This window comes from Oncorhynchus tshawytscha, linkage group LG30, assembly GCF_018296145.1.
Source record: "Oncorhynchus tshawytscha isolate Ot180627B linkage group LG30, Otsh_v2.0, whole genome shotgun sequence".
In the NCBI taxonomy this organism is placed as follows: domain Eukaryota; kingdom Metazoa; phylum Chordata; class Actinopteri; order Salmoniformes; family Salmonidae; genus Oncorhynchus; species Oncorhynchus tshawytscha.
The window spans coordinates 8,206,227-8,232,402 of NC_056458.1; the positions used below are offsets into that span (position 1 = coordinate 8,206,227).

The following is a 26,176-nucleotide window of genomic DNA, read 5'->3' on the forward strand; positions in this document are numbered from 1 at the left end:
TGGCGTGTTCACTTAAAAAAGGTTTAAGATGCATTTTTATAATCCGCTACTTTGTCACATTTGCCCTATTTCGCTTGTGGGGACCTGCAGTGGAGCTTTTTTTCCATTTTAGACCACGGGTCTAAGCAAAAGTTGGTGTGTGATTACGAGTGGTTGCTTCTCACTGCTTTCCCTTTCTCCTTGGCTGCAGGTGTCCTTGGATAACTGTGTGGAGGTGGGGCGCATCGCTAACGCATACAACCTCACGGAGGTAGACAAATACGTAAACAACTTCATCCTCAAGAACTTCCCCTCGCTGCTGGGTACGGGGGACTTTGTCAAGCTGCCCTTTGAGCGGCTGGCCTTCGTTCTGTCCAGTAACAGTCTGAAGCACTGCAGCGAGCTGGACCTGTTCAAGGCTGCATGCCGCTGGCTCCGCTATGAGGACGGACGCATGGACCACGCCCCCAAGCTCATGAAGAACATCCGCTTCCCCCTCATGAACCCCCAGGAGCTCATCAACCACGTGCAAACGGTGGACTTTATGCGCACCGACAACACCTGCGTCAACCTCCTCTTGGAGGCCAGTAACTACCAGATGATGCCCTACATGCAGCCAGTCATGCAGTCAGAGAGAACGGCCATCCGCTCAGACAGCGGCCACCTGGTCACCCTGGGCGGCGTCCTGCGCCAGCAGCTGGTGGTCAGTAAGGAGCTGCGCCTGTTTGACGAGAAGGCCCACGAGTGGAAGGCGCTGGCGCCAATGGACGCACCGCGCTACCAGCACGGCATCGCCGTTATCGGAAACTTCCTCTACGTGGTGGGGGGCCAGAGCAACTACGACACCAAAGGCAAGACGGCGGTGGACACAGTGTTCCGGTACGATCCGCGCTACAATAAGTGGATGCAGGTAGCGTGCCTTAACGAGAAACGCACCTTCTTCCACCTCAGCGCTCTCAAAGGACACCTCTACGCCGTGGGTGGCCGCAACGCTGCGGGGGAGCTGGGTGAGTTGAAATGATTACGCACAGCTTATTACTCTGCTTTTAGTCCTGCAACATACTTTTAGCCATGTAGTGTATGTGGACACCTGCTCGTCGAACATCTCATTCCAAAATCATGGGTATTAATATGGAAGTGGTCCCCTCTTTGCTGCTGTAACAGCCTCCACTCTTCTGGGAAGGCTTTCCACTAGACATTGGAACATTGCTGCTGGGACTTGCTTCCATTTCAGCCAAAAGAGTGTTAGTGAGGTTGGGCATTGATGTTGGGCGATTAGGCCTGGCTCACAGTTGGGGTTCCAATTCATCCCAAAGGTGTTTGAGGGAGTTGAGGTCAAGGCTTTGTGCAGGCCAGTCAAGTTCTTCCTCACCGATCTCGACAAACCATTTCTGTATGGACCTTGCCTTGTGCACGCTGGGCATTGTCATGCTGAAACAGGAAAGAGCCTTTCCCAAACTGTTGCCACAAAGATGGAAGCACAGAATCATTTAGAATGTCATTGTATGCTGTAGCGTTAAGATTTCCCTTCCCTGGAATGAAGGGGCCTTGCCCGAACAATGAAAAACAGCCCCAGACAATTATTCCTCCTCCACTAAATTGTACGGTTGGCACTATGCATTTGGGGAGGTTGTGTTCTCCTGGCCAGTGGCGACATGGGCAGCTGCTCAGGGCGGCACGGGGTGCCTGCACAATTTTTTTTTTATATTTGCGCGATCGGTTTTCTATCGCTCATTTGCACATCACGTCATGATATGTCACCGTGTGGGACTGTGGGTCAATTAACCTTGTCAAAGTGGGCGCCCTGATTTTAGTTTGTGAGCTTGGCAGGCTACTGCCTGGGTAGGTCTCCCACTCAGAAGTACGAGATGGGGAGGGAGGCGGGGGTAGGTTGACATCAGGTCTCCCCACTGGAAGCCCGAGGTAGGGTAGAGTTGGGGGAATCTATCAAATACCGCACCTCTAACTTTGTACAGTACTAATGCAATTAGTAAAATCAGTCACACTACGAAATGCTACCAAATAAACCACAGTTCATTCGTAATACTGTAATACTGTGAATATATCAAAAATATCAGCAAAAGCATAAACGTCCTCTCACTGTCAACTGCATTTATTTTCAGCAAACTTAACATTTGTATGAACATAACAAGATTCAACAACTGAGACATAAACTGAACAAGTACCACAGACATGTGACTAACAAAAGTGGAATAATGTGTCCCTGAACAAAGTGTGGGTCAAAATCAAAAGTAACAGTCAGTATCTGGTGTGGCCACCAGCTGCATTAAGTACTGCAGTGCATCTCCTCTTCGTGGACTGCACCAGATTCGCCAGTTCTTGCTGTGAGATGTTACTCCACTCTTCCACCAAGGCACCTGCAAGTTCCCGGACATTTCTGGGGGGAATGGCCCAAGCCCTCACCCTCTGATCCAACAGGTCCCAGATGTGCTCAAGTGGATTGAGATCCAGGCTCTTTGCTGGCCATGGCAGAATACTGACATTCCTGATTGCAGGAAATCATGCACAGAACGAGCTGCATGGCTGGTGGCATTGTCATGCTGGAGGGTCATGTCAGGATGAGCCTGCAGGAAGGGTACCACATGAGGGAGGAGGATGTCTTCCCTGTAACGCACAGCGTTGAGATTTCCTGCAATGACAACAAGCTCTGTCCGATGATGCTGTGACACACCGCCCCAGACCATGACACTCCACCTCCAAAATCGATCGTGCTCCAGAGTACAGGCCTCGGTGTAACACTCATTCCTTCAATAAACGCGAATCCGACCATCATCCCTGGTGAGACAAAACCACGACTCGTCAGTGAAGAGCACTATTTTCCCATCCTGTCTGGTCCAGCGACAGTGGGTTTGTGCCCATAGGCGACGTTGTTGCCTGTGATGTCTGGTGAGGACCTGCCTTACAACAGGCATACAAGCCCTCAGCCCAGCCTCTCTCAGCCTATTGAAGACAGTCTGAGCACTGATGGAGGGATTGTGCGTTCCTGGTGTAACTCAGACCGTTGTTGTTGCCATCCTGTACCTATCCCGCAGGTGTGATGTTTGGATGTACCGATCCTGTGCAGGTGTTGTTACCCGTGGTCTGCCACTGCAAGGTGTCTCACAGTACAGACATTGCAATTTATTGCCCTGGCCACATCTGCCTCCTTGCAGCATGCTAAAGGCACGTTCACACAGATGAGCAGGGACCCTGGGCATCTTTCTTTTGGTGTTTTTCAGAGTCAGTAGAAAGGCCTCTTTCGTGTCCTAAGTTTTCATAACTGTGACCTTAATTGCCTACCGTCTGTAAGCTGTTAGTGTCTTAATGACCGTTCCACAGGTGCATGTTCATTAATTGTTTATGGTTCATAGAACAAGCGTGGGAAACAGTGTTTAAACCCTTTACAATGAATATCTGTGATGTTATTTGGATTATCTTTGAAAGACAGGGTCCTGAAAAGTTATGTTAACTTTTTGCTGAGTTTATTTTGATATTTAAATAGTTTTTTGTGTTATGGATATTTATTTGTGTTCCAAATGTCTGAATAAAAATTACAGTTAGTGTGGAATGGTGTTTTTTGGGGGGGGGGTCGCTGAAGGGGGGGGTTCGCCCAGGGAGCCACACAAGCTAGAACCGCCACTGCTCCTGGCATCCACCGAACTCAGATTTGTCCGTCGGACTGCCAGATGGTGAAGCGTGATTCATCACTACAGAGAAGGCGTTTCCACTGCTCCAGAGTCCAATGGTGGCGAGCTTTACACCACTCCAGCCAACACTTGGCATTCCGATTTTATACACCTGTCAGCAACGGTTGTGGCTGAAACAGCCAACTCCCCATACTTCTGTATAGGTGTCTGGGTATGTTCGGAAAGGACATTTCATGGGAAATTGTCATAGGCAAGCACAAGGTGCACACTGTAACAATGTAGCATTGTATCAGCATAGATGCCAACCAATTCACTGCAAAATGGTGTAGCACAGGTGCACATGTGGCATGGTTGTGTGATTATGATTATAGCCCTGGACCAGAGTGTAGTATGAGATGAGGGAGGACCAGCTGCAGCCAGACCCTGTCAACAGCAGCAGCAGAAGCAACAACAGGAAGAGGAGAGGAGAAAGGGGAGGTAGTGAGAGCCAGGGAGACAGGCAAGTGGAATGTTTGTAAGTAGCATTCCAGAACACTGAGCTGATGTCAGTGCCCAGCCCAGCACCTAGTCAGCACCTAATTGCAGAGTGCAGACCACAAAGTGGTGCCACCCTCTAATTGTAGAGCCCATGGGACAGGCTGGCCAGGTCATGCTATCCGCTCTTCTCCTCTGGGCTCTGGTCTGTAATTACCACAGTGGGCGTGGCTTCTCATGGCCCACCTGCGTGTGTGTGTGTGCACTAGTTCACTCTGAACGGGTAGAATGGATATTCACTCAACTCACCCATGGTGCATTTCCTGGAGGATTTACACCAGTGCTTTACCGAAAGTCTTCAGAGTTTAGTGTTTCCACCTCTACGGCCTGGATCCTGGGACTCACTGTGTCACAGCCTCAGTGGACCTACTCTGACTTGGCGTCAAAGTAAGACCGCTGGGGCTTTTTGGTAGAACCTGACCGATTTATCGGTTAACCTACTTTTCGGGTTGCACTTACATAACAATGACTAACTGTGAACACGGGTTTACGTCTTCGATGGTTAACATCTCACAAAGCAACAGGTTTGATTATGCAGAGGTTGTTGATTCTGCTCTTCACAAGTCCTCAGTGTCTACCTATGAAACACCCATTTCCCAGGGGTGTATACTAGTGAAAAGCAGCACCAGTCTCCTGTGCTGGTCACTGCCTGTTATCCTCCGGAAGCCAGTCTGGCACTCAGACATTCTATCAATTGTTTCTGACGCAGCACAGATTGTAGCCTTTTGCACATCCTTATGATGTAACCATGCGGAGGAAGGAGAGTTTTGAAACCTCGATTTGTGACAGGTTCTGTCATCTTATTTGAAATGATTTAAATAACATAAAAGGCTCCCCTCTCGGTCAGGGCTGTGACACACACAAACACAAACATATATGTTAAACCAAAGTTATGATGGATGACATGGTTATATTTGCAGGTTTACGGGCCAACCATCCTGTTAATACCTCTATGGCCACTCTCCATAACTGTCCATGTGGAAGCTTGTCATATTAATCCAATCTACTAGGACAACCAGAGTACAAACATGGGAGGAACAATGACAGCACTGCTATCTCTGTTTCAATAATGTAGGAAGCTCTTGTAAATATAGCAGCATGCAACCAAAGCTCTTGAGCACTCATTTGCATTTATACCTTAAAGCACCAAGCACTCTGGAGACCAGTGCAAATGTACTTGGTAGCGAGACAGACCTATTACTTAATGTATTAGGTTTGGATATTTTTCAGAATGCATTCTTGCACGTCATCAGTTATTGTTTAGTGGGGGATAGAGAAAGAACAGCAGACTAATTACTGTTGTTCTAAAGAATCACTAATGCCTGCTGCTGCTATTTTAGTCTCCCAGTAAAATTCCTTAAAATATATTTGTTCTTCTTAGAATGAATTGGACTGTTAATAAGGCCTAGGTTGCCTCCCCTTTGACAAGTTCTCACATCAAATATCTGTGACGTGAGAACGATGAAACGTGATGTAGGTCTAATGTGAACGCTATGGCCCTACGCTGTTGATGCTTTGAATTGGAGTACATCCATTTGGTTCACTGGGACTTCTATGTCAGAGCTGTAGCCAGAGCTCTTTCTATTTGGGCCTGGATTAGACCCAAAGTAAGCCCATATTGAGTCTCAGCCAGGAGTTAGTCTATTTGTGCCAACATGGTGCTGATTTTACTCTTGGGATCTGTTTACTCTCACGTTCGGCACACAAAACACATCAGTGAAGAGAGTGGAGGGTCCAGGAAGATCCTCTTGACTATGATATAATCAGAGCATTAGGAGATCACCTATGGAGTCCTGGGGCCCTCAGGAACAATGGGCCATTTGCCACAGGCAGGAACACACACTCACTAACTGGGTCAACCTATCAATACTGCGAGGTCAGGGTTATTGCCTCTTGTGACCAGGAAATAGGAGGATTGAGTGTTTGACCTCATCGCCTGGACAGCCCAGTTTCTCCTTTAGGCTACATTATGATTTCTAACTGACATATGCAGACTCCTCAACCAGTCCGCCTGTGTGCCAGCCAGCTTGAGAAATCAGCTTTGCACTCTGTCTGGGAAACTTGATTGGACAAATCTTTTTCTGACCTAACAAATCGAGTGCCCAGACAGTGTAGAGTGAACATCCCAGTCTGGCCCTCAGGCTAGCCTACACCACCACTGAATAATTATAAGTGCCTTTTGCCCCCAGTGTCAAGTGTGAGGAAGTTTGCTCTGTTTTTGGTGACAAGCCAAATTTCTTCAGCCTCCTGAGGTTGAAGAGGCGCTGTTGCTCCGCCTTCACCACGCTGTCCATTTCAGTTTATCCGTGATGTGTATGCCGAGGAACTTAACTTTCCACCACTGTTCCCGTCGATGTGGATGGGGGGTGGTCCCTCTGCTGTTTCCTGAAGTCCACTATCATCTCCTGTGTTTTGTTGAGTGTGAGGTTATTTTCCTGACACCACACTCCTAGGGCCCTCACCTCCTCCCTGTAGGCCGTCTCGTCATTGTTGGTAATGAAGCCTACCACTGCAATGTCGTCTGCAAACTTGATGATTGAATTGGAAGCGGGCATGGCCACGCAGTCATGAGAGAACAGGGAGTACAGGAGAGGGCTGAGAGCGCACCCTTGGGGGCCCCAGTGTTGAGGATCAGCGGGTTGGAGATGTTGTTTCCTACCTTCACCACCTGGGGTGGCCCGTCAGAAATGACTGAGGATGATAGCGGACTATATTGCCACTCCTATTTGCCATCTCTTCAATCTAATCTTACAAAAAAAGTGTCCTCAAGCCTGGAGAGAAGCAAAAGTCACTACGCTACCCAAGAATAGTAAAACACCCTTTACTGGCTCAAATAGCTGACCAATCAGCCTGTTACTAACCATTAGTAAACTTTGGGGAAATTGTGTTTGACCAGATACAATGCTATTTTACAGTAAATAAATTAACAACACCCTTATAGAGAAGGGCATTAACTTCTTGATGCACCCATCCCTTAGCTCGTTGTTAATCCACCTGGCGTGTCAGATTTCAAAAAGGCTTTTCGGCGAAAGCATACCAAGCGTTTATGTAAGGACATCTCTCTCAGCACACGAAACATTACAAACAGCTAGCAGCCAAGTACTGTCGTGTCTTTGGCTATGCCGGATTAAGTGATATGACATGCTATTCTATAAAATAATTTCTCCGTAATTAATATTACCTGATTGAGCTAATCATGTAAATGTAATTAACTAGAGAGTCGGGGCACCACAAAATAATATTTATAGAGCTGTTATCTTCCGAATAAACTCTTAAAGACCTAGTAATATTTTACATCACTAGCAGTCAATATTAATCGTCACCTTAAGTCGGTCTCATCTGAAAGTTGTAAATTCTTGGTTATCTTCACGAACCCTGGCTAACAAGTTGAATCAGCAATACAAAATTGGGTTTAATTATTTATTTACTAAATACCTAACTAATCACACAGAATTACACGTACACATAATTAATCATAACTTGATTACAAATTACGTCATAAAGGAAAACGTCCCTAGCGGGCAGAACAGATATGACAGCTTGTTGCACAAAAGAAAAGGGCTGGGTTTGAGTGAAAGAGCGGGAAGACTGAGTAACAAAGGAAGAAGCTGTGCTATTGTAAATAGAGTATCTTATGCATTCTAAATTACCGCCCATTTGGTAAAGGAAAATGCAATAAATATTTACTCTGAGCTGCGCTTCAGTAGGTTTGGTGGTAGATGGAAGGCCGTGTTGCCGAACCGAGTCCTTTGAAGAATGTCGCTGGTGGTCAATTGGATACGTTGTAGTAACGTTGTTGTGTGATAGACGGGATACTCTGTCTGTTCCTTCCTAACCCTCGTTTGCAGCTGCAGTTGCTAACTCAACGGCTAGGAGGTATCACTTCTGTAGTGAATAAGAGTTCAAAATTCATACCATTCCCAACCAAAGCTCACGCTGATGTTGGCTTCTGTAGTTATTATCTGAACCCTTCTGACATCGGACCGTCGTCCTCACATCCTCGGAACAGGAGGTTACATTGTCGTCAAGGCTTTTATATAGTGGAGCGAGAAGGGTGTGTCTGAAAAGTTTTATAACCCCTGTCACTTCACAGGGGCGGGCCACTGATTGAAAAGAGCCCTAACCTTATGAAAACCAAAATCTCACATTTTAGAAGCTAAAATCACATTTCATCCCATCACAACTAATTTCATATTCAAATTTAAATTGAACAACAATTCCATGTGAATCCGATAACTCTGATGTGTAGACTTTCCACTGTAGAGTTTGTCATCTTATCATTGATGAGAATATTTCAGATGACAACCGAACTGACATCATATTCATTAAGTACCACCGCATATGTTCAATTGGTCGGATTACCAGAATATAGTTCATTTCCCCCCACCTTCTGATGTTCCCAGAATCTCTATGTTAAACCTCTTGATTCTAGCCATCCCGGATCCGGGATCGTGAATACAGCCTTAAGCTCATTACCATAACGCAACGTTAACTATTCATGAAAATCGCAAATGAAATGAAATAAATATGCTAGCTCTCAAGCTTAGCTTTTTGTTAACAACACTGTCATCTCAGATTTTCAAAATATGCTTTTCAACCATAGCAAAACAAGCATTTGTGTAAGATTATTGATAGCTAGCGTAGCATTTAGCGTAGCATTCAGCATGCAACATTTTCACAAAAACAAGAAAAGCATTCAAATAAAATCATTTACCTTTTGAAGAACTTCAGATGTTTTCAATGAGGAGACTCAGTTAGATAGCAAATGTTCAGTTTTTCCAAAAATATTATTTGTTTAGGACAAATCGCTCTGTTTTGTTCATCACTTTTAGCTACAAAAAAAAACTGTATCCAGGAGTGTAATTATCCCCGCAGCTCATTAGCATAACACAATGTTAACTATTCATGAAAATCGCAAATTAAATTAAATTAATATGCTAGCTCTCAAGCTTAGCCTTTTGTTAACAACACTGTCATCTCAGATTTTCAAAATATGCTTCTCAACCATAGCAAAACAAGCATTTGTGTAACAGTATTGATAGCTAGCGCAGCTAGCGTAGCATTTAGTGTTAGCATCAGCAGGTAACATGTTCACAAAAAACAGAAAAACATTCAAATATATCATTTACCTTTGAAGAACTTCGGATGTTTTCAATGAGTAGACTCTCAGTTAGATAGCAAATGCTCAGTTTTTCCTGAAAGATTATTTGTTTCGGAGAAATCGCTCCGTTTGGTGCGTCACGTTTGGCTACCAAAAAAAAACGAAAATTCAGTCTTCAAAACGTCAAACGTTTTTCCAAATTAACTCCATAATATCGACTGAAACACGGTAAACGTTGTTTAGAATCAATCCTCAACGTGTTTTTCACATATCTCTTCGATGATATATCGTTCGTGGAAGTGTGCGTTCTCCTCTGAATCTCAATGGAAAATGCCTCCAGTTGAAGATTACGCACCAATCTTCCAATGATATGCCTACAAATACGTCACAATGCTGCAGACACCTTGGAGAAACGATAGAAAGGGCAGGCTCATTCCCGGCGCATTCACAGCCATATAAGGAGACAATGGAAAACAGAGCCTCAAAAATTCTGCCCATTTCCTGGTTGAAGTTTCATCTTGGTTTTGCCTGTAGCATGAGTTCTGTGGCACTCACAGATAATATCTTTGCAGTTTTGGAAACGTTAGAGTGTTTTCTTTCCAAAGCTGCCAATTATATGCATAGTCGAGCATCTTTTCGTGACAAAATATTGCGCTTAAAACGGGCACGGGTTTTTATCCATAAATTAAAAGAGCGCCCCCTATATCCAAGAAGTTAACCAAGGGGTTTTCAAATGTAACATCAGTAGGGTAGAGAGAGGAAAAAGGGGAGGAAGAGGTATTTATGACTGTCATAAACCTACCCCCAGGCCAACGTCATGACAGTAGATTGGTCACGAAAGTCAGAAAAGCAATAAAATGAATCGCTTACCTTTGATCTTCGGATGTTTGCACTCACGAGACTCCCAGTTACACAATAAATGTTCCTTTTGTTCCATAAATATTATTTTTATATCCAAAATACCTCCATTTGGTTGGCGCGTTATGTTCAGAAATCCACAGGCTCGAGCGGTAACGACGGAGCAGACGTAAATTCCAAATAGTATCCGTAAAGTTCGTAGAAACATGTCAAACGTTTTTTATAATCAATCCTCAGGTTGTTTTTACAATATCTAATCGATAATATTTCAACCGGGACTGTAGCTTCTTCAATAGGAGACTGGGAGAAAATGTCTGCTCCAAGCTGTTGCGCATGCAAAACGCTGCTGTCACCCAGCCATACAATGACACGATGTGATCTTTCTCGCTAATTTTTCAAAATAAAAGCCTGAAACTATCTCTAAAAAATGTTCACAACATGTGGAAGCCATAGGAAAAGGAATCTGGTTGGTATCCCTTTAAAATGGAGCGACGGCAGGCAATGGAACAGAGTGCTTTCAGGAAAAACAGCACATCCGGGTTGGAATTTCCTCAGGTTTTCACCTGCAATATCAGTTCTGTTATACTCACAGACAATATTTTGACCCTTTTGGAAACTTTAAAGTGGTTCTATCCTAATCTGACAATTATATGCATATTCTAGATTCTGGGCCTGAGAAATAAGCAGTTTCATTTGGGTACGTTTTTCATCCAAACATCAAAATACTGCCCCCTACACTCAACAGGTTAAACATGCACAATACTTACACAAATGACTGATGATTGGCTGAGAGAAATTGATTTTAAAAAGATTGTGGGAGCTGTTTTGTTAGACTTCAGTGCGGATTTTGACATGATCAATTTATAGTATGCTGCTTGAAAAACGTAGATGTTATGGCTTTACACCCCCTGCTATGTTGTGGATTACCTGTCTAACAGAACACAGACGGTATTCTTTAATGGTAGCCTCTCCAACAGAATCAGTAATTCCCCTGGGTAGCTATCTAGGCACCTTAGTTTTTTCAATCTTTACTAATGACCTGGCTCTGAGGAAAGCCTGTGTGTCTATGTATGCGGATGACTCAACACTATACGCATCAGCTACTACACCGAATGAAATTACCACAACACTTAGCAAAGAGCTGCAGTCAGTTTCAGAATGGGTGGCGGGGAATTAGTTCTAAATATTTCAAAAACTATAACCATTTGGGACAAATCATTCTCTAAACCCTAAATCTCAACTAAATCTTGTAATGAATAATGTGGAAATTGAGCAAGTTGAGGAGACTAAACTGTTTGGAGTAACACTGGATTGTAAACTATTATGGTCAAAACATATTGATGCATCAGTAGCTAAGATGGGGAGAGGTCTGTCCATAATAAAGCGCTGCTCTGCCTTAACAACAATATCAACAAGGCACGTCCTGCAGGCTCTAGTTTTGTCGCACCTAGACTACTGCCCAGACGTGTGGTCGGGTGCCACAAAGATGGACTTGGGGAAATTACAACTGGCCCTTAAATGTTTACGTAGAGCTAACATTAATCATATGCATGCCAATCTCTCATGGCTCAAAGTAGAGGAGAAATTGACTTCAACACGATTTGTTTTTGTAAGTACTGACGTTGAATGCCCGAGCTGTCTGTTTAAACTACCAGCACACAGCTCAAACACCCATGTATACCCCACAAGACATGCCACCAGAGGTCTCTTCACAGTCCAGAATAGACTATGGGAGGTGCACAGTACTACACAGAGCCATGGCTACATGGAACTCTAATATCCATAAAGTACCTCACACAAGCACTAAAATCAAATGTAAAAAATATATATATAGATACACTAGATGGCTAAAAGTATGTGGACACTTGCTCGTCGAACATCTCATTCCAAAATCATGGGCATTAATATGGAGTTGGTCCCCCCCTTTGCTGCCATAACAGCCTCCACTCTTCTGGGAAGGCTTTCCACTAGATGTTGGAACGTTGCTGCGGGTAGTTGCTTCCATTCAGCCTCGAGTATTAGTGAAAATTGCATTCCAGGTGGCTAACTCATAAAGCTGGTTGAGAGAATGCCAAGAGTGTGCAAAGCTGTCATCGAGGCAAAGGGTGGCTACTTTGAAGAATCTCAAATATAAAATATATTTTGATTTGTTTAACAATTTTTGGTTACTACATAATTCCATATGTTATTTCATAGTTTTCTACAATATAGAAAATAGTTTTAAAAAATAAAGAAAAACCCTTGAATGAGTAGTTGTCCAAATGTTTGAATATTGTGGGTTACTGCCTTAGTTTTTGTATGTTACTACTAGTTCTTGCTGGATCCCTGGAAGAGCTAATGGGGATCCATAATACAAAAATATTGCTACCGTATAGGCCTTAATTGTGTAATGGGGAGTGAATATGCCCCAGAACCTCTCTAGTCTGTGTGTAGACTAGAGTTACTGCAGTGAACACTGAAGGGCTTTGGGAGTGGAGTGGTGGTTGGTGGGGGGGATCTCTATTTACGTCTCTCGTTCAGCAGCTCCCACACTGAGACCCTCCAAGGCCTCATTTGCAGCTGTTTGTTTTCCTTAGTTCTCTCTTGACCTACTTTCTCCTCAATACTCTGTTTTTTTCTGCTATCTCTTTCTCCCCCATGCAGCCACGGTGGAGTGCTACAACCCGAGGACAAACGAGTGGACGTACGTCGCCAAAATGAACGAGCCACACTACGGCCACGCAGGGACGGTGTACGGCGGTTACATGTATATTTCGGGTACGTACATGGCTCCAAATCAAGTTACTAATGCCAGTGGGTAGTTTAGTCCTATTAGATCCAGGGCTTGGAGGGAGGCTCTTTTCCCATTTGACTGTACTTATATTTTAGAGCCACTGACTGTACCAGATGGCAGTGCTCTCTTTGAGAGAGTGACTGGTGTCCTACAAGATAGATGTGTGGGTTTTCTGTGGGTGACTAAAGCCTCACATGTTTGACAGTCACGCTTCCTAATCGTTTCAGTCCCACATTAGCCATAAGATGGAGCAGAGAGTGGGCCATCCGTCCGTCGCCAAACAGCGGGCTGTGATGTCAGTAAAGCATCCTTCATTACAAGGTCATACAGTGGAGTCCTGCAGACCCTGCTCCTTCTCACCCCTCCCTCCCTCCTATGTCACATCACTGGAGTTCAGTTCTCTGTGCTATTTTGGGGGGGGTATTGTGAAGATGGTTGGAAGTAGTGATTGTGTGGTAGACTTGGGTGCGACTAATCCCCTGTCTCTCTGTAGGAGTCAGCCCAGTGCTTGTTCACTTCATAGGATTGAAAACAAATCCTGCCTTATGGAGATGTGTGACTAATACAAAGTGATGCTGTACAGAGAGAAAGAGAGGGAGGGAGTGAGAGGAAAAGAGGGAGGGGTTGATGACTGTGCAGGAGGTGCAGCTCCAACACACAGGTGAGGTTATGTTAATCTCCCCCGGCCTCTGGGCACGGTGTTAATAAGCATAACAAAGACACCTCATAGCCTACTACTAACATCTTAACCCTCCTTCACCCAGTGGCACCTCACCTGCTCTGATCCAGCCTCAAGACTCCAGTAGAAGAACAACATGGGCTTCCTGGCTGATGGCGCTTACCGCCTCATCCTTTATGTATTTCTGTCAATGGTTGGGATGTGGCTTATGGTCAGACTAGCACATCTGGGTTCCTTGACTGAGAACATCTCAAGCAGGATAATGGTCCTGGTGTGTTTGAACTATTATCACACCAAAAAGTCAACTTCCCTCCTTGTGACAGAGCATCTCTTAGTGTCATCCTGAGTGGAGTGAGGAGGCTTCACTGCACATGTACCTCTCTCAAATGGCAAGAGTCTGCCTGGAGGCACTGGGCAATGGTTAGGCTTAGATACAGTGCATTCTGAAATTATTCAGACCCCTTGACTTTTTCCACATTTTGTTATGTTACAGCCTTGTTCTATAATTTTTTTATTTTTAAATTCCTCATCAAATCTATGCTCAATACCCCATAATGTTTACCTTCGCAACAATCTGAGGTCCTGAGCGCTCTGGAGCAGATTTTCATCAAGGATCTCCCTGTACTTTGCTCCGTTCATCTTTCCCTCAATCCTGACTAGTCTCCCAGTCCCTGCTGCTGAAAAACATCCCCACAGCATGATGCTGCCACCACCACCGTAGGGATGGTGCCAGGATTCCTCCAGATATGACGCTTGGCATTGAGGCTAAAGATATCTTGGTTTCATCAGACCAGAGAATGATCAGAGTCCTTTAGGTGTCTTTTGACAAACTCCAAGTGGGCTGTCATGCCTTTTACTGAGGAATGGCTTCTGTCTGGCCACTACCACAAAGGTCTGATTGGTGGAGTGCTGTAGAGATGGTTGTCCTTCTGGAAGGTTCTTACATCTCCACAGAGGAACTATGGAGCTCTGTCACAGTGACCATCCGGTTCTTGGTCACCTCCCTGACCAAGGCCCTTCTCCCCCGATTGCTCAGTTTGGCCGGGCGGCCAGCTCTAGGAAGAGTCTTGGTGGTTCCAAACTTCTTCAATTTAAGAATTATGGAGGCTACTGTGTTCTTGGGGGCCTTCAATGCTGCAGAAAAATGTTGGTACCTCAGATCTGTGCCTCTACACAATCCTGTCTCTGATCTCTACGGACAACTCCTTCGACCTCGTGGCTTGGTTTTTACTCTGGGACCTTATATAGACAGGTGTGTGCCTTTCCAAATCATGTCCAATCGATTTAATTTACCACGGGGGACTCCAATTAAGTTGTAGAAACCTCTCAAGGGTGATCAATGGAAACAGGATGCACCTGAGCTCAATTTCGAGTCTCATAGCAAAGGGTCTGAATACTTATGTAAATTGGGTATTTCTGTTTTTAATTTAATACATTTGCTAACATTTCGAAAAACCTGTTTTCGCTTTGTCATTATTGTGTGTAGATGAGGATTTTTTATTTTATTTAATCCATTTTAGAATAAGGCTGTAACATAACAACGTGGAAAAGGGGAAGGTCTCTGAATACTTTCCGAATGTAGTGTCTCCACCATTCCAGATAGAGGTCTGTACTGTAAAGCTTATTAATTAAACAAGCTCCCCTCAAGCACCGGGGCAAGCTGCATTCCTACAGGGAAACTGGACACATGCCGAGATTAGCTTTCCTGACAGCCCACATGTTTATAAACTCTCACTAGTGATGGAAGTCGGGTGGAACGGAGACATCATCAGCCAGCGTGTCTCTGTTGGGGATCGGCCCTCCTGCTCCACCCCATGTCTCAAGGGTCACGACCTCACTGTGCAAGGTGGCCCACGTGGGGGTGCAGGCCGTGTCTTGCTGTCATTCCAGATCAGGTGCTGGGCGGTGGCTGTGCTGTCATGTTGTCTGAAGGCATCCTGTTAGGTGAATGGAGCTGACACATTGAGTCAAGCCACAGGACATCACAGCTCTGCTCCCACTCCCAGGGGGGGCTCAGACACTCAGCCAGCACGGCTTCACACTACCACTACTGTGACACAACCATGTTGACTGAACGCAAGTGTCTCATGGTCAAGCAACAACAACATGCGTTCCTTGAGTGACGTGGCTATGTCTGTGTGAAAAGTGGCATGGAGAGAGGGCGAGAGAGCCTAGAGAGCGATGACTCAAGTAGCGGTTTAAACTCTAAAAATGGACGTTACACACGGCATATAACATTTAACAAATCAAACAATAAATACCCTTATACGGTATACCGCCCAGCCCTACTGTACCGGCGTGTTCAAAGTAGGGCTGGGCGTTATACGATATACCGGTATTGATGCACGGACCGGTTTGGGTTTTTGCTTTACCTTCAATAATGGCATTTGAATGTTTGGTTTGTTAAATGTGATATGTCGTCTGTAATGTCCATTGCTCTAGTTTACTTAGATACTTGAGTCATCTCTCTCCGCTCTGTCTCTCTCCATGCTGCTTTCCACACAGACCTAGCCCCGCCCGTTACTCAAGGAGCTCTTTTTTTGTTCCTCAACCACAAGACAACTTGCGTTCAGTCTGCATGGTCAATGCAGCACGTGCAACAATGTTGATTTCACCGATGCAGTTTTCACATTGCTTCTTAATATAAATCAACTAGTGTTCTATAATGACACTATTACTTTGTGTTTCTTACATCTATCTGCAAACAGCTAGTTTGTCTTACCATGTTGGGCTTAAATCTTATTTTCAATGACGGCCTAGGAACAGTGGGTTAACTGCGTTGTTCAGGGGCAGAACGACAGATTTTTACCTTGTCAGCTCGGGGATTCGATCTTGCAACCTTTCAGTTACTAGTCTTATGCTCTAACCACTAGGCTACCTGCCGCCCCTATTTTCGTGTCAAACGCTGTATTCAAAGTGCCCACTATTATATTCTAACTATAGAATTAGAATAATCATTCTATTTCCAAGTGTTTCACTCTAAATCGGAAGTCTAATTGCAACATTTGGTTAAAAATAAGGCCTAGATTGTTTGCCCATATCGTGCAACCCTATGTGGAAATGATCTCAAACGAGTGCAATAAATGCAGACATTTATGAAAAGGCTGAAAATTATTTTGTGTTGAATTTGAACAGTATAAAACAATCAGAATGGAGAAAGACCCATTGAAATCACTTAGAATGTATGTGTTGCCACCCTAGGGTCTCACTACTCATAAAGCACATCAACTTTTTATTATCCAAAACATAAAATTACCATCCAGTTTAAAAAAAAATATCATGATAAGATATTTGGGCCAAATCACCCAGCCCTAGTTCAAAGACCAGGGCTAGATCTTCCGGGGAATGACATTAAAGCTCACATCTGGCCATCCTTTGTAATTTATCATCATTTCTGGAACTTGCTGACCCCTTGGTTTTGTCTAGCTTCTCTGTGTTCCCCTGCCTCGGTTGTTTGGGTCTCATTTGTGCCAGCACTGTGCTTCCTCTAAACAGGTCATACATTTTTACGACGAGTCAAAGCCCCGCCATAAAATGATCAATAAATGTGCCAGTGTATGGCAATCATGGTGAGATATTATCTAGCGGGCCAGACAGCGCGACCAATGAGCTCAGGTGCCTTTAAGTGTCTCTGAAAGGACAACCATTTACTGTCTTCAAGGTACAAAAAAAGATATTTTAAAGTCTCAAAATGCTTTCAATTGCCTTTTGACAACTCTTTTGTCTTTGTTCTAAATGAAAGCTACTATCGTTAAACTGAGATCATAAGAGTAACTTAATTAACGGTAGTAATTAATTGTCATGATAAATGTTTAATTATAACAAAGACAATTACATTGACGGAAGCTACAATCTATCTGCAATATTAAAGCTGATCTACACCCTAAGAAAGAAAGGAAAGAAACTGAACATTGTGTCTCTGAGATTGTCTTTTGGCAGATATATAGATGGGTTAGCTGACAGTGTCACCAACGATGCGCACGCTTCAATGGGGCAGAAGTGATTCTGGATGGCCAGATAGTTACCAATATTGACAAGAAACTGCCATGTGGGGAAACGTAAGTGACTCGTTTCAGCTAGTATCATCTTGTTCTTGATACCATGTCTTGTTCTGAGGTGTTTGGACTGATTTCATGTCAACGCTAATAAGGCAACAACAACAAAAATGCTAGCTAGCTAACCAACAACTGTAATGATGTATTTGAGAGAGATGTTCTCATTGTACATATTTATTTAGGATTTCAACAAACATTGGAGACAAGATATAGTTTACATGTTAACAATCAAAGCCAACCGTGTCTGTTTTGCCCCATAGTTGCGCACGTGTTGGTTTTGTGGCTATATAACCAACCCGTCTATGGAAACAAAATCTACCCTCTCTCCACATTTGCTGTACAAATATGCAGTTGCGTAAAGTACTGAAGTAAAAATACTTGAAAGTACTACTTAAGTAGTTTTTGGGGGTATCTGTACTTAACTTTTTTCACTTACATTCCTAAAGCATATTATGTACTTTTTACTCCTTACATTTTCCCTGACACCCAGAAGTACACTTTACATTTTGAATGCTTAACAGGACAGGAAAGTTGTCTAATTCCCACACTTATCAAGAGAACATCCCTGGTCATTCCTACTGCCTCTGATCTGGCGGACTCACTAATAAACACATGCTTCGTTTGTAAATGAACTCTGAGTGTTGGAGCCCCTATTAAACAAGAAAGTGATGCTGTCTGGTTTGCTTAATATACGGAATTTGAAATGATTTATACTTTGATACTTAAGTATGTTTTAGCAATAGAATCTACTTTTGATACTTAAGTATGTTTTAGCAATAAAATTTACTTTTGATACTTAAGTATGTTTTAGCAATAAAATTTACTTTTGATACTTAAGTATGTTTTAGCAATAAAATTTACTTTTGATACTTAAGTATGTTTTAGCAATAGAATTTACTTTTGATACTTAAGTATGTTTTAGCAATAGAATTTACTTTTGATACTTAAGTATATTTAAAACCAAGTCATTTTGACTGTGTGACTTTTACTTGAGTCATTTTCTATTAAGGCATCTTTACTTTGACTCAAGTACGACAATTGGGTACTTTTTCCACCACTGCAAATATGTGTCTGCAGTAGACATATCCTTCAGCCATTATAAGCCCTGAAGTTTGCTGGCCAGAGACATCAGTTACTCTAAGCTGCTACTAACCTTGGGCAGTCAGATGCAGCTCAACAGGAAAATAACCACACCGCATATCAAGCTGCTATTCTATCAGTGGGTTTGACATGTCTTTCTTGTCTCAGACAATATTTTAATGACACACACATACTTTAATAAAGATAATGGATCTAACTTTGCCTCTGTGTTTAATCTATTGGTGGAGGAGGAGGAGGTTGATGTTATAGACTTCTGATTAGTCTGGGCCACTGATTTAAAACTAGCCCGGTGTAGATTAATGAGGGAGGTAGAACGAAAAAGAAAGAAATGGGTAAAGAGAGAGCGAGCGGGATCATTGGGCAGAAGCATTGGAGGGATTCGGGCGCCATTTGGCATGTACTTCAGATCCTCAGTGCGCTGCGTACACTGCACAGCACAGGGGGGGTGGGCTGCCTGGCTCCCACCCAGATGCATGCTGGGATTGTGTTCCTCTTTATTTTGAGCCTTCCCTGTGGACATGTCCTGTTTTTTTTTTCTCCCCACTTTTTTTCAGCTTTGTGTGTCCTGTCTGTTCCTCTTTTTCCACCACTACAGTACCTATGTGTGTACACATGCACTGCAATAGTGTTTTGAATTTGTTACAAATGATAGCATCTATCTTTTGTTGCAAGTATGTGGCTGAGAAAATGTGTGCAGTGTATGTTAGTTGTGCTAAGCATGGGGATTATTGTGTATGTGTGTGTTGCTGGGCAGAGCAGACTGATGTTTCTGAGGAGGGGTTGGGGGGAGTGAACTGGGGGTTCAGGATTACAACATGCTCTGCGTGGCCAGTCGCAGTGCTGTGACTGTCATGACAGCCCCATGCTACCCAACATGGCAGGGCTGAATGTAGGTCGAGGTTGAGTTACCATCCGGTACAGTACCATTGGATCAGTCCGTTAAATGCTTTTGATTAGACCCCAGGGCTGTTTTCAACCTTATTTAACATGGTCCTGTTTTGTTCTGTGTTGCAGGGGGAATCACTCACGACACGTTTCAGAAAGAGCTGATGTGCTTTGACCCGGATGCAGACAAATGGACTCAGAAAGCGCCCATGACCACGGTGCGTGGCCTGCACTGTATGTGCACGGTGGGCGACCGCCTCTACGTCATCGGGGGGAATCACTTCCGGGGCACCAGCGACTACGACGATGTGCTCAGCTGTGAATACTACTCCCCAGCCCTGGACCTGTGGACACCCATCGCCGCCATGCTGCGGGGCCAGAGCGACGTAGGCGTGGCCGTGTTCGAGAACAAGATCTACGTGGTGGGTGGCTACTCATGGAACAACCGCTGCATGGTGGAGATAGTGCAGAAGTACGACCCGGAGAAGGACGAGTGGCACAAGGTGTTTGACCTGCCTGAGTCGCTGGGCGGGATCCGAGCCTGCACACTGACCGTGTTTCCCCCAGAGGACATGATGGGCTCCCCCTCCAGAGAGTCACCCCTCTCAGCACCTTGAAGAATGGGGGTGGGGGGGAGTCCACCCCGCTCCGCTCACACCCCCACAACCCCCCACACTCCATAGACATTGTTTGCACTTTTGGACTGCATCCCGATACACCCCTTCCTCCCCCAAAGCTGTGCAGAACCCCCTCCCTAGTGATGAAATCCACATACCGATATGGTTTGGCAACCTAATTACATGTTAATGTTACATATTCGGTATATTTTGGCAGGAAATACCTTGACTTGAAGACTGACTGAAGAGTGCAATTCAACTTTTCTACCTGATGTCTTTGGAGTTTTACTATGTCCTGTTTCTTTAGACGTGTTCCCGGGTAAAAAACCATGCTGTTGATGACCATACTGACGCTCTTAGTCTGTGCCAGGTTAGGGGCAGGTGACCCCCCACAGGGACAAAATATTGGCAGCTGAGCTCCACACAGATATGGTTTTAAACTCAGGGGTCGGCCCTTCACCCCCTCTCTTCTTTCAGTTTCAGTTCTTTCCTGCTATTGCTATGAAACCGTTTAACAAAATTGTGTTTTCTAAATTTAATAAACAAGATTTTGGAAAAAAGAATAGTCTCTCCAAAGTATCTTGCTATTTACTTGCTCACATGGTTGATGCATTCTCTTCATATCGAGCTTAATGTCAACTGACGTGAGGTATAAATATCTATTTTAGAACCTCCTGCAAAATGTCTTTTCCACGTGAAAAAAACACTTTGTTTATTACTCTCTATTTTACTGGTTGAAAGTAATCTCTCACATCATGCATTATGCTGCTTTAGTAGCAGCTGTAACCTCAGACCTCCCTCCCCTCAGCTATTGTTGTCCTCAGAATGAACCGTTTTTCCTCTGATTTAAACAGAAAAAGCTTATTGTTCTCAAGAGGCATGGGAAGTCAAAACGTAGTGTCCTGCCGTCTCAATCCTAATCATAACCAGTATTCTAATCTACACTGAGCTGACTCCTGCCCGCTGTGCCCAGTGCTTCAGGGCACACCGTTGTCCTCTTCCACTGGCTCCCCTCAACTGGCACACAGACAGACGGTAAGGTCACCCACAACCTGGCCACCTGCGTCTGGCCCATTTAAAACCTCAGTGGCAGCATATGGTGTCCGACACAAACAAATCGGCTACAAACTGGAGCAAGAAAATGAAGGTAATGAAATGTAATTTCAGGTGAGTGGGTGTTTTTTTTGTTTATGATGGAGCGCGTAAGGATTCATGATTGGGCATAGAATCATGCAAAAACCATTGTTCATGTAGAAATGTATGACTGAGAACATGTCAGTGCTGTAAGATCCAGTGGTGCCTCAGGCTTGTGCATCTGAGCAGCAGCCTCCAGTGGATGTGCTCCATCTCCACCGCCTACCCTCGTCCTGTCCACTCGTTCCTCCATCTCCTGAACCTCCAAGCCAGTAGTGTGCTCGGCTGTTTTAACACAACATCCAGTTCGAGGGCAGGCGACTGGGAGCCCTGGGGGACCACGGGAAGGTGCTGGTGCTGCCGGGGACGAGGAGAGATGACAGGGGAAGGAGGTCTGAGGGAAAGTGATGGGGGACTGGAGGGATTGGCCTTCCTGATAGATGTTGTTTCCGCTTATCGACAGCTGCACTCTGAATACTCATATGGGACTCTTCGAGCTGAAGCGCCGGCAGTTGTTCACTGAGAGATGTCAATAGGGCCATTGCCTGTCGTCTTTACTCAGGATTTATGTGCTCTATTACACTACGCTTGAATGACCTACCCTTAACGGCAATGTTCATCTGTCACTAATGAGGGGCACAGAGGTCCCTGAGAAAGAAGACTCACTTGACTCTCACTTGACTGTGAAATTAGTATGATCCTTTCATTATATTTGAGATGAGCAATAAAAAATCCTAACCCATCACATAGCAGCTGTACAGTAACATGTTCTGGCCTTGTTTTACTGTTGTACAGTGTGATGAGATGTGACCTTCATGAATGGGAAAATGTATTCATAATGTCAACCAAGAGAGAGGAAACCCATTGTTTCTATTCGTTTAACTGTATCTTTAAGATCAGCTATGTCTCCAATTTGTTCTGTACAGAGTGTTTCCTTGAGGGCTGCTCCAGTAGGCAGCCCTACTGGAGCAGGGGAGGGGTTCATCTGACAGTAATGTTTGTATGCATTATTTGCTCATCCTGGTTGTGTGTGGCTGTTACTTTGCTCTCCCCCCACCCCCTCTGCATGGTGTTAAAATGGGCCAAGGTGACAGGGAGGAGGCCAGGCAGGCTTGAGCATTATACTTTTGTATTCTCTGCGGACCTGGATATGGTAATGCCTTAATTGATTACGAGTGGCTGCAAGCGGAGAAGATGTTTTTTTGCAGTGATAAGAATTAAGCTGAGATTAATATAATTGTTTCGGGGCTATTTATCCTACTCCGAGGAGAATAGGCAAAGTTAAATACAGTATTAATGATATGCTAATGTAAACATATTTTCCATAAATTAAAAAACAATGAAATGACAGCATTTTAGGGAAGATCTTTCAGTCTTGTTCTCCTTTGTCTTTGTCAGTAGCTCCCGGTTTGTCCATCCAGCCCAGTGAAAATGACCCTCCTGTATGCCAAGCCGTCCAGGGTCTCTAATCCAATACAGTTGGCATCTGTCTCACTTCATTATCCATGTATACTCAGTGTTCTTAAAACAACTGATTGTGAAAAGGTCAAAAGAGTTCGACCGTGATGAGCTGTTGTCATGGAGAGCGGGAAGGAGGAGTGGAGCAGGGAGCGGCTGTTGGGAGATGTGTGTTCTGACTCCCCAAACCCTCAGTGCTGCCTTCCTTACTTTGTGTCTGCAGGTACAACAGACAGGATCAGAGAGGCTGCTGTCTACTTTAGAGTTACATAGAAAAAGGTAAATGGGGTGTAGGTGATTTCAACATATCAATCTCCAATGGGAGATATTAGATCTAGCTATCACAGTCTAATTAGAGTCCTGTTATCTTGAGCTTCGTATTAGTCAGTCGATGCAGCAGCATCTAGAGCCTGACTAGACACAGCCTTCAGTCTGTAGCTTTGGTTTGTTAATGAGTGTCGCTGTGCCCCAAATGCTAATCCGACGTTACGGGAACAGAACGCAACGAGAAGTGGAGTGCCTCGGAGTTGGAAATTACACTGCCAGTTTCTCCCATCTATCCCTCTGTTTTTTCTTTTACCTCTCTTGCAGTATTTCAACACCACTGTCAGCATGTTCACTCCCTTTAAGAGGAGATGGAGGGAAGTGTATACGTTTTTACAGCACAGCGTTCATAGCTGCAAAACGTTAAGGACACCTGCTCTTTCCCATGACGTAGGTTGACAAAGTGAGAGCTATCATCCCTTATTGATGTCACTTGTTAAATCCACTTTAATCATTGTAGATGAAAGGGAGCAGACAGGTTAAAAGGATTTTTAAGCAACTCAATATTAAGAATGTTATTGTATTTACACAAATACATCCAGCAGCCTGAAGAATCTGGGTAATTTGTTGCTTGGGACCACAAGCAACAAATTACCCAGATTCTTCAGGCTGCTGGATGTATTTGTGTGCACAACACTGTGGTGACATGTTTGGGGGGGGCTAGCCTCAGCCAGCTGACTGGGAGGTGTGGATGAAATGTGAATAAAACATTGATCCTGTGGGGTCTGTGTTGATAGTTGTAGTAATGTGATGGTGAAGCACCCACCACTCTACTGTCACATTAATACTCTTAACACATCAGTACACTCCTCCTGATGGTGATTGACTCCAAGGCCATTTCAATGTTGAGCTGAATGCTTTTTTCTGGCACTAAATCAAAGGGCATGGTCTTTTACACAGATTCCATGACACACACAAGCCAATTTACACACACACACACACACTTACTTGGAATACACCCCATTATGAATCATTTTCAATTATCTGACCAATTTCATTTAATCTGAACAAAGACTGTGTTTATTTGAATTCAGTTGTGTCTTTGTTTGATGCAGTATGTCATTTGTGATAAAGTGCGCCAAAATAATGAACCCCAACCATGTAACTCAACAGACCCAAAACAAGTACAGAGTTCCTCACCACATCTATTTGGATATAAACAGTATTTCAGTGGATTTTCTTGTCTGTATTCCCGCCACATCCTCCAATTATTATATATTATTGGAAAACGTTTCATTTATCACAGTTTCCTCATTTTACCATGCCGTTTTTATACATGTGGGGAAATATTTATCTCAATATCTTAGCCTGTCACGCCCTGATCTGTTCCACCTGTCTTTGATTGTCTCCACCCACCTCCAGGTGTCACCTGTTTTCCCCATTAGTCCCCGGTGTATTTATCCCTGTGTTTCCTGTCTCTCTGTGCCAGTTCATCTTGTTTTGCCAAGTTAATCAGCGGTTTTCCTAGCTCCTATTTTTCCACGTCTCTGTTATTTCCCCGAGCCCTCCTGGTTTTGACCCTTGCCTGTCCTGATGCCGAATCCGCCTGCCTGACCACTCTGCCTGTCCTGACCTCGAGCCTGTCTATCGCCTGGTACTGTTTGGACTCTGACCTGGTTTACGAACTCTCGCCTGTCCCGACCTGCCTTTTGCCTACCCTTTTTGTTATAATAAATATCGGAGCTCAACCATCTGCCTCCTGTGTCTGCATTTGGGTCTCGCCTTGTGTCCTTATAGCCTGAATAATCCTGAAATAGGTTTTAGCCATGCACAAATCTTCTGCAGCACTCCAATCCCTACTACTCTGCTCTGTCAGATTTCTGGTTATCTCGTATTAGAGGAGTATGACGTTGCTGTCCTCTGAGGTCACCATGCTAATGTATCAGAGAACCCCCAGGGGGTGTATAGCAGAGGAGGCTGGTGGGTGGAGCTGTAGGAGGACAGGCTCATTGTATGGCTGAAATGGAATAAATGGAACAAAGTCAAACGTGGTTTCCATGCTGTTCCAATTATTCCATTCAAGCCATTACAATAAGCATGTCCTCTTATAGTTCCTCCCACCAGACTCCACTGGCATATAGGTGTAACACTGGGCCAGGCGGAGGTGCTGCTGTGACAGGAGCGGACCCCTGTGGCTATTGGCTAAGCAAACCAACACACACACAGGGCTGTTCTGTTTCCCTCAGTGGCTTTGCTCTTTTTCTTTTAACCTACGAGAATCCTCTCTGTTACCTCAAAGGAAGCTTCTGATTAATCTCATATCTACTGACTCCTGGCATGAGAAGAAGCCACCCTGCCTGGGCACAAAGGAGAGAGAACACTGGGAGAACTCGGTGAAAACGTATCAAATCAAATCAAATCAAATCAAATTTTATTTGTCACATACACATGGTTAGCAGATGTTAATGCGAGTGTAGCGAAATGCTTGTGCTTCTAGTTCCGACAATGCAGTAATAACGAGCAAGTAATCTAACTAACAATTCCAAAAAAAAACTACTGTCTTATACACAGTGTAAGGGGATAAAGAATATGTACATAAGGATATATGAATGAGTGATGGTACAGAGCAGCATAGGCAAGATACAGTAGATGATATCGAGTACAGTATATACATATGAGATAAGTATGTAAACCAAGTGGCATAGTTAAAGTGGCTAGTGATACATGTATTACATAAGGATGCAGTCGATGATATAGAGTACAGTATCAACGTATGCATATGAGATGAACAATGTAGGGTAAGTAACATTATATAAGGTAGCATTGTTTAAAGTGGCTAGTGATATATTTACATCATTTCCCATCAATTCCCATGATTAAAGTGGCTGGAGTAGAGTCAGTGTCATTGACAGTGTGTTGGCAGTAGCCACTCAATGTTAGTGGTGGCTGTTTAACAGTCTGATGGCCTTGAGATAGAAGCTGTTTTTCAGTCTCTCGGTCCCAGCTTTGATGCACCTGTACTGACCTCGCCTTCTGGATGACAGCGGGGTGAACAGGCAGTGGCTCGGTGGTTGATGTCCTTGATGATCTT

At 44.2% G+C, this 26,176-nt stretch overlaps 1 protein-coding gene across 5 annotated transcripts in view; it reads left to right on the plus strand.

Moving 5' to 3' along the window:
• Positions 1 to 20,792, plus strand: part of LOC112228852 (kelch-like protein 13) — a 94,688-nt gene extending 73,896 nt beyond the window's left edge. For all 5 annotated transcript variants that reach the window (XM_024394545.2, XM_024394546.2, XM_024394547.2 and 2 more), the window contains 3 exons: positions 191 to 986; positions 12,763 to 12,876; positions 19,742 to 20,792. In XM_024394545.2, the coding sequence (XP_024250313.1) occupies positions 191 to 986; positions 12,763 to 12,876; positions 19,742 to 20,229 (1,398 nt within the window). In that variant the 3' untranslated portion in view covers positions 20,230 to 20,792. The remainder of the gene's footprint in view (positions 1 to 190; positions 987 to 12,762; positions 12,877 to 19,741) is intronic.
• Positions 20,793 to 26,176: the final 5,384 nt, after the last annotated feature.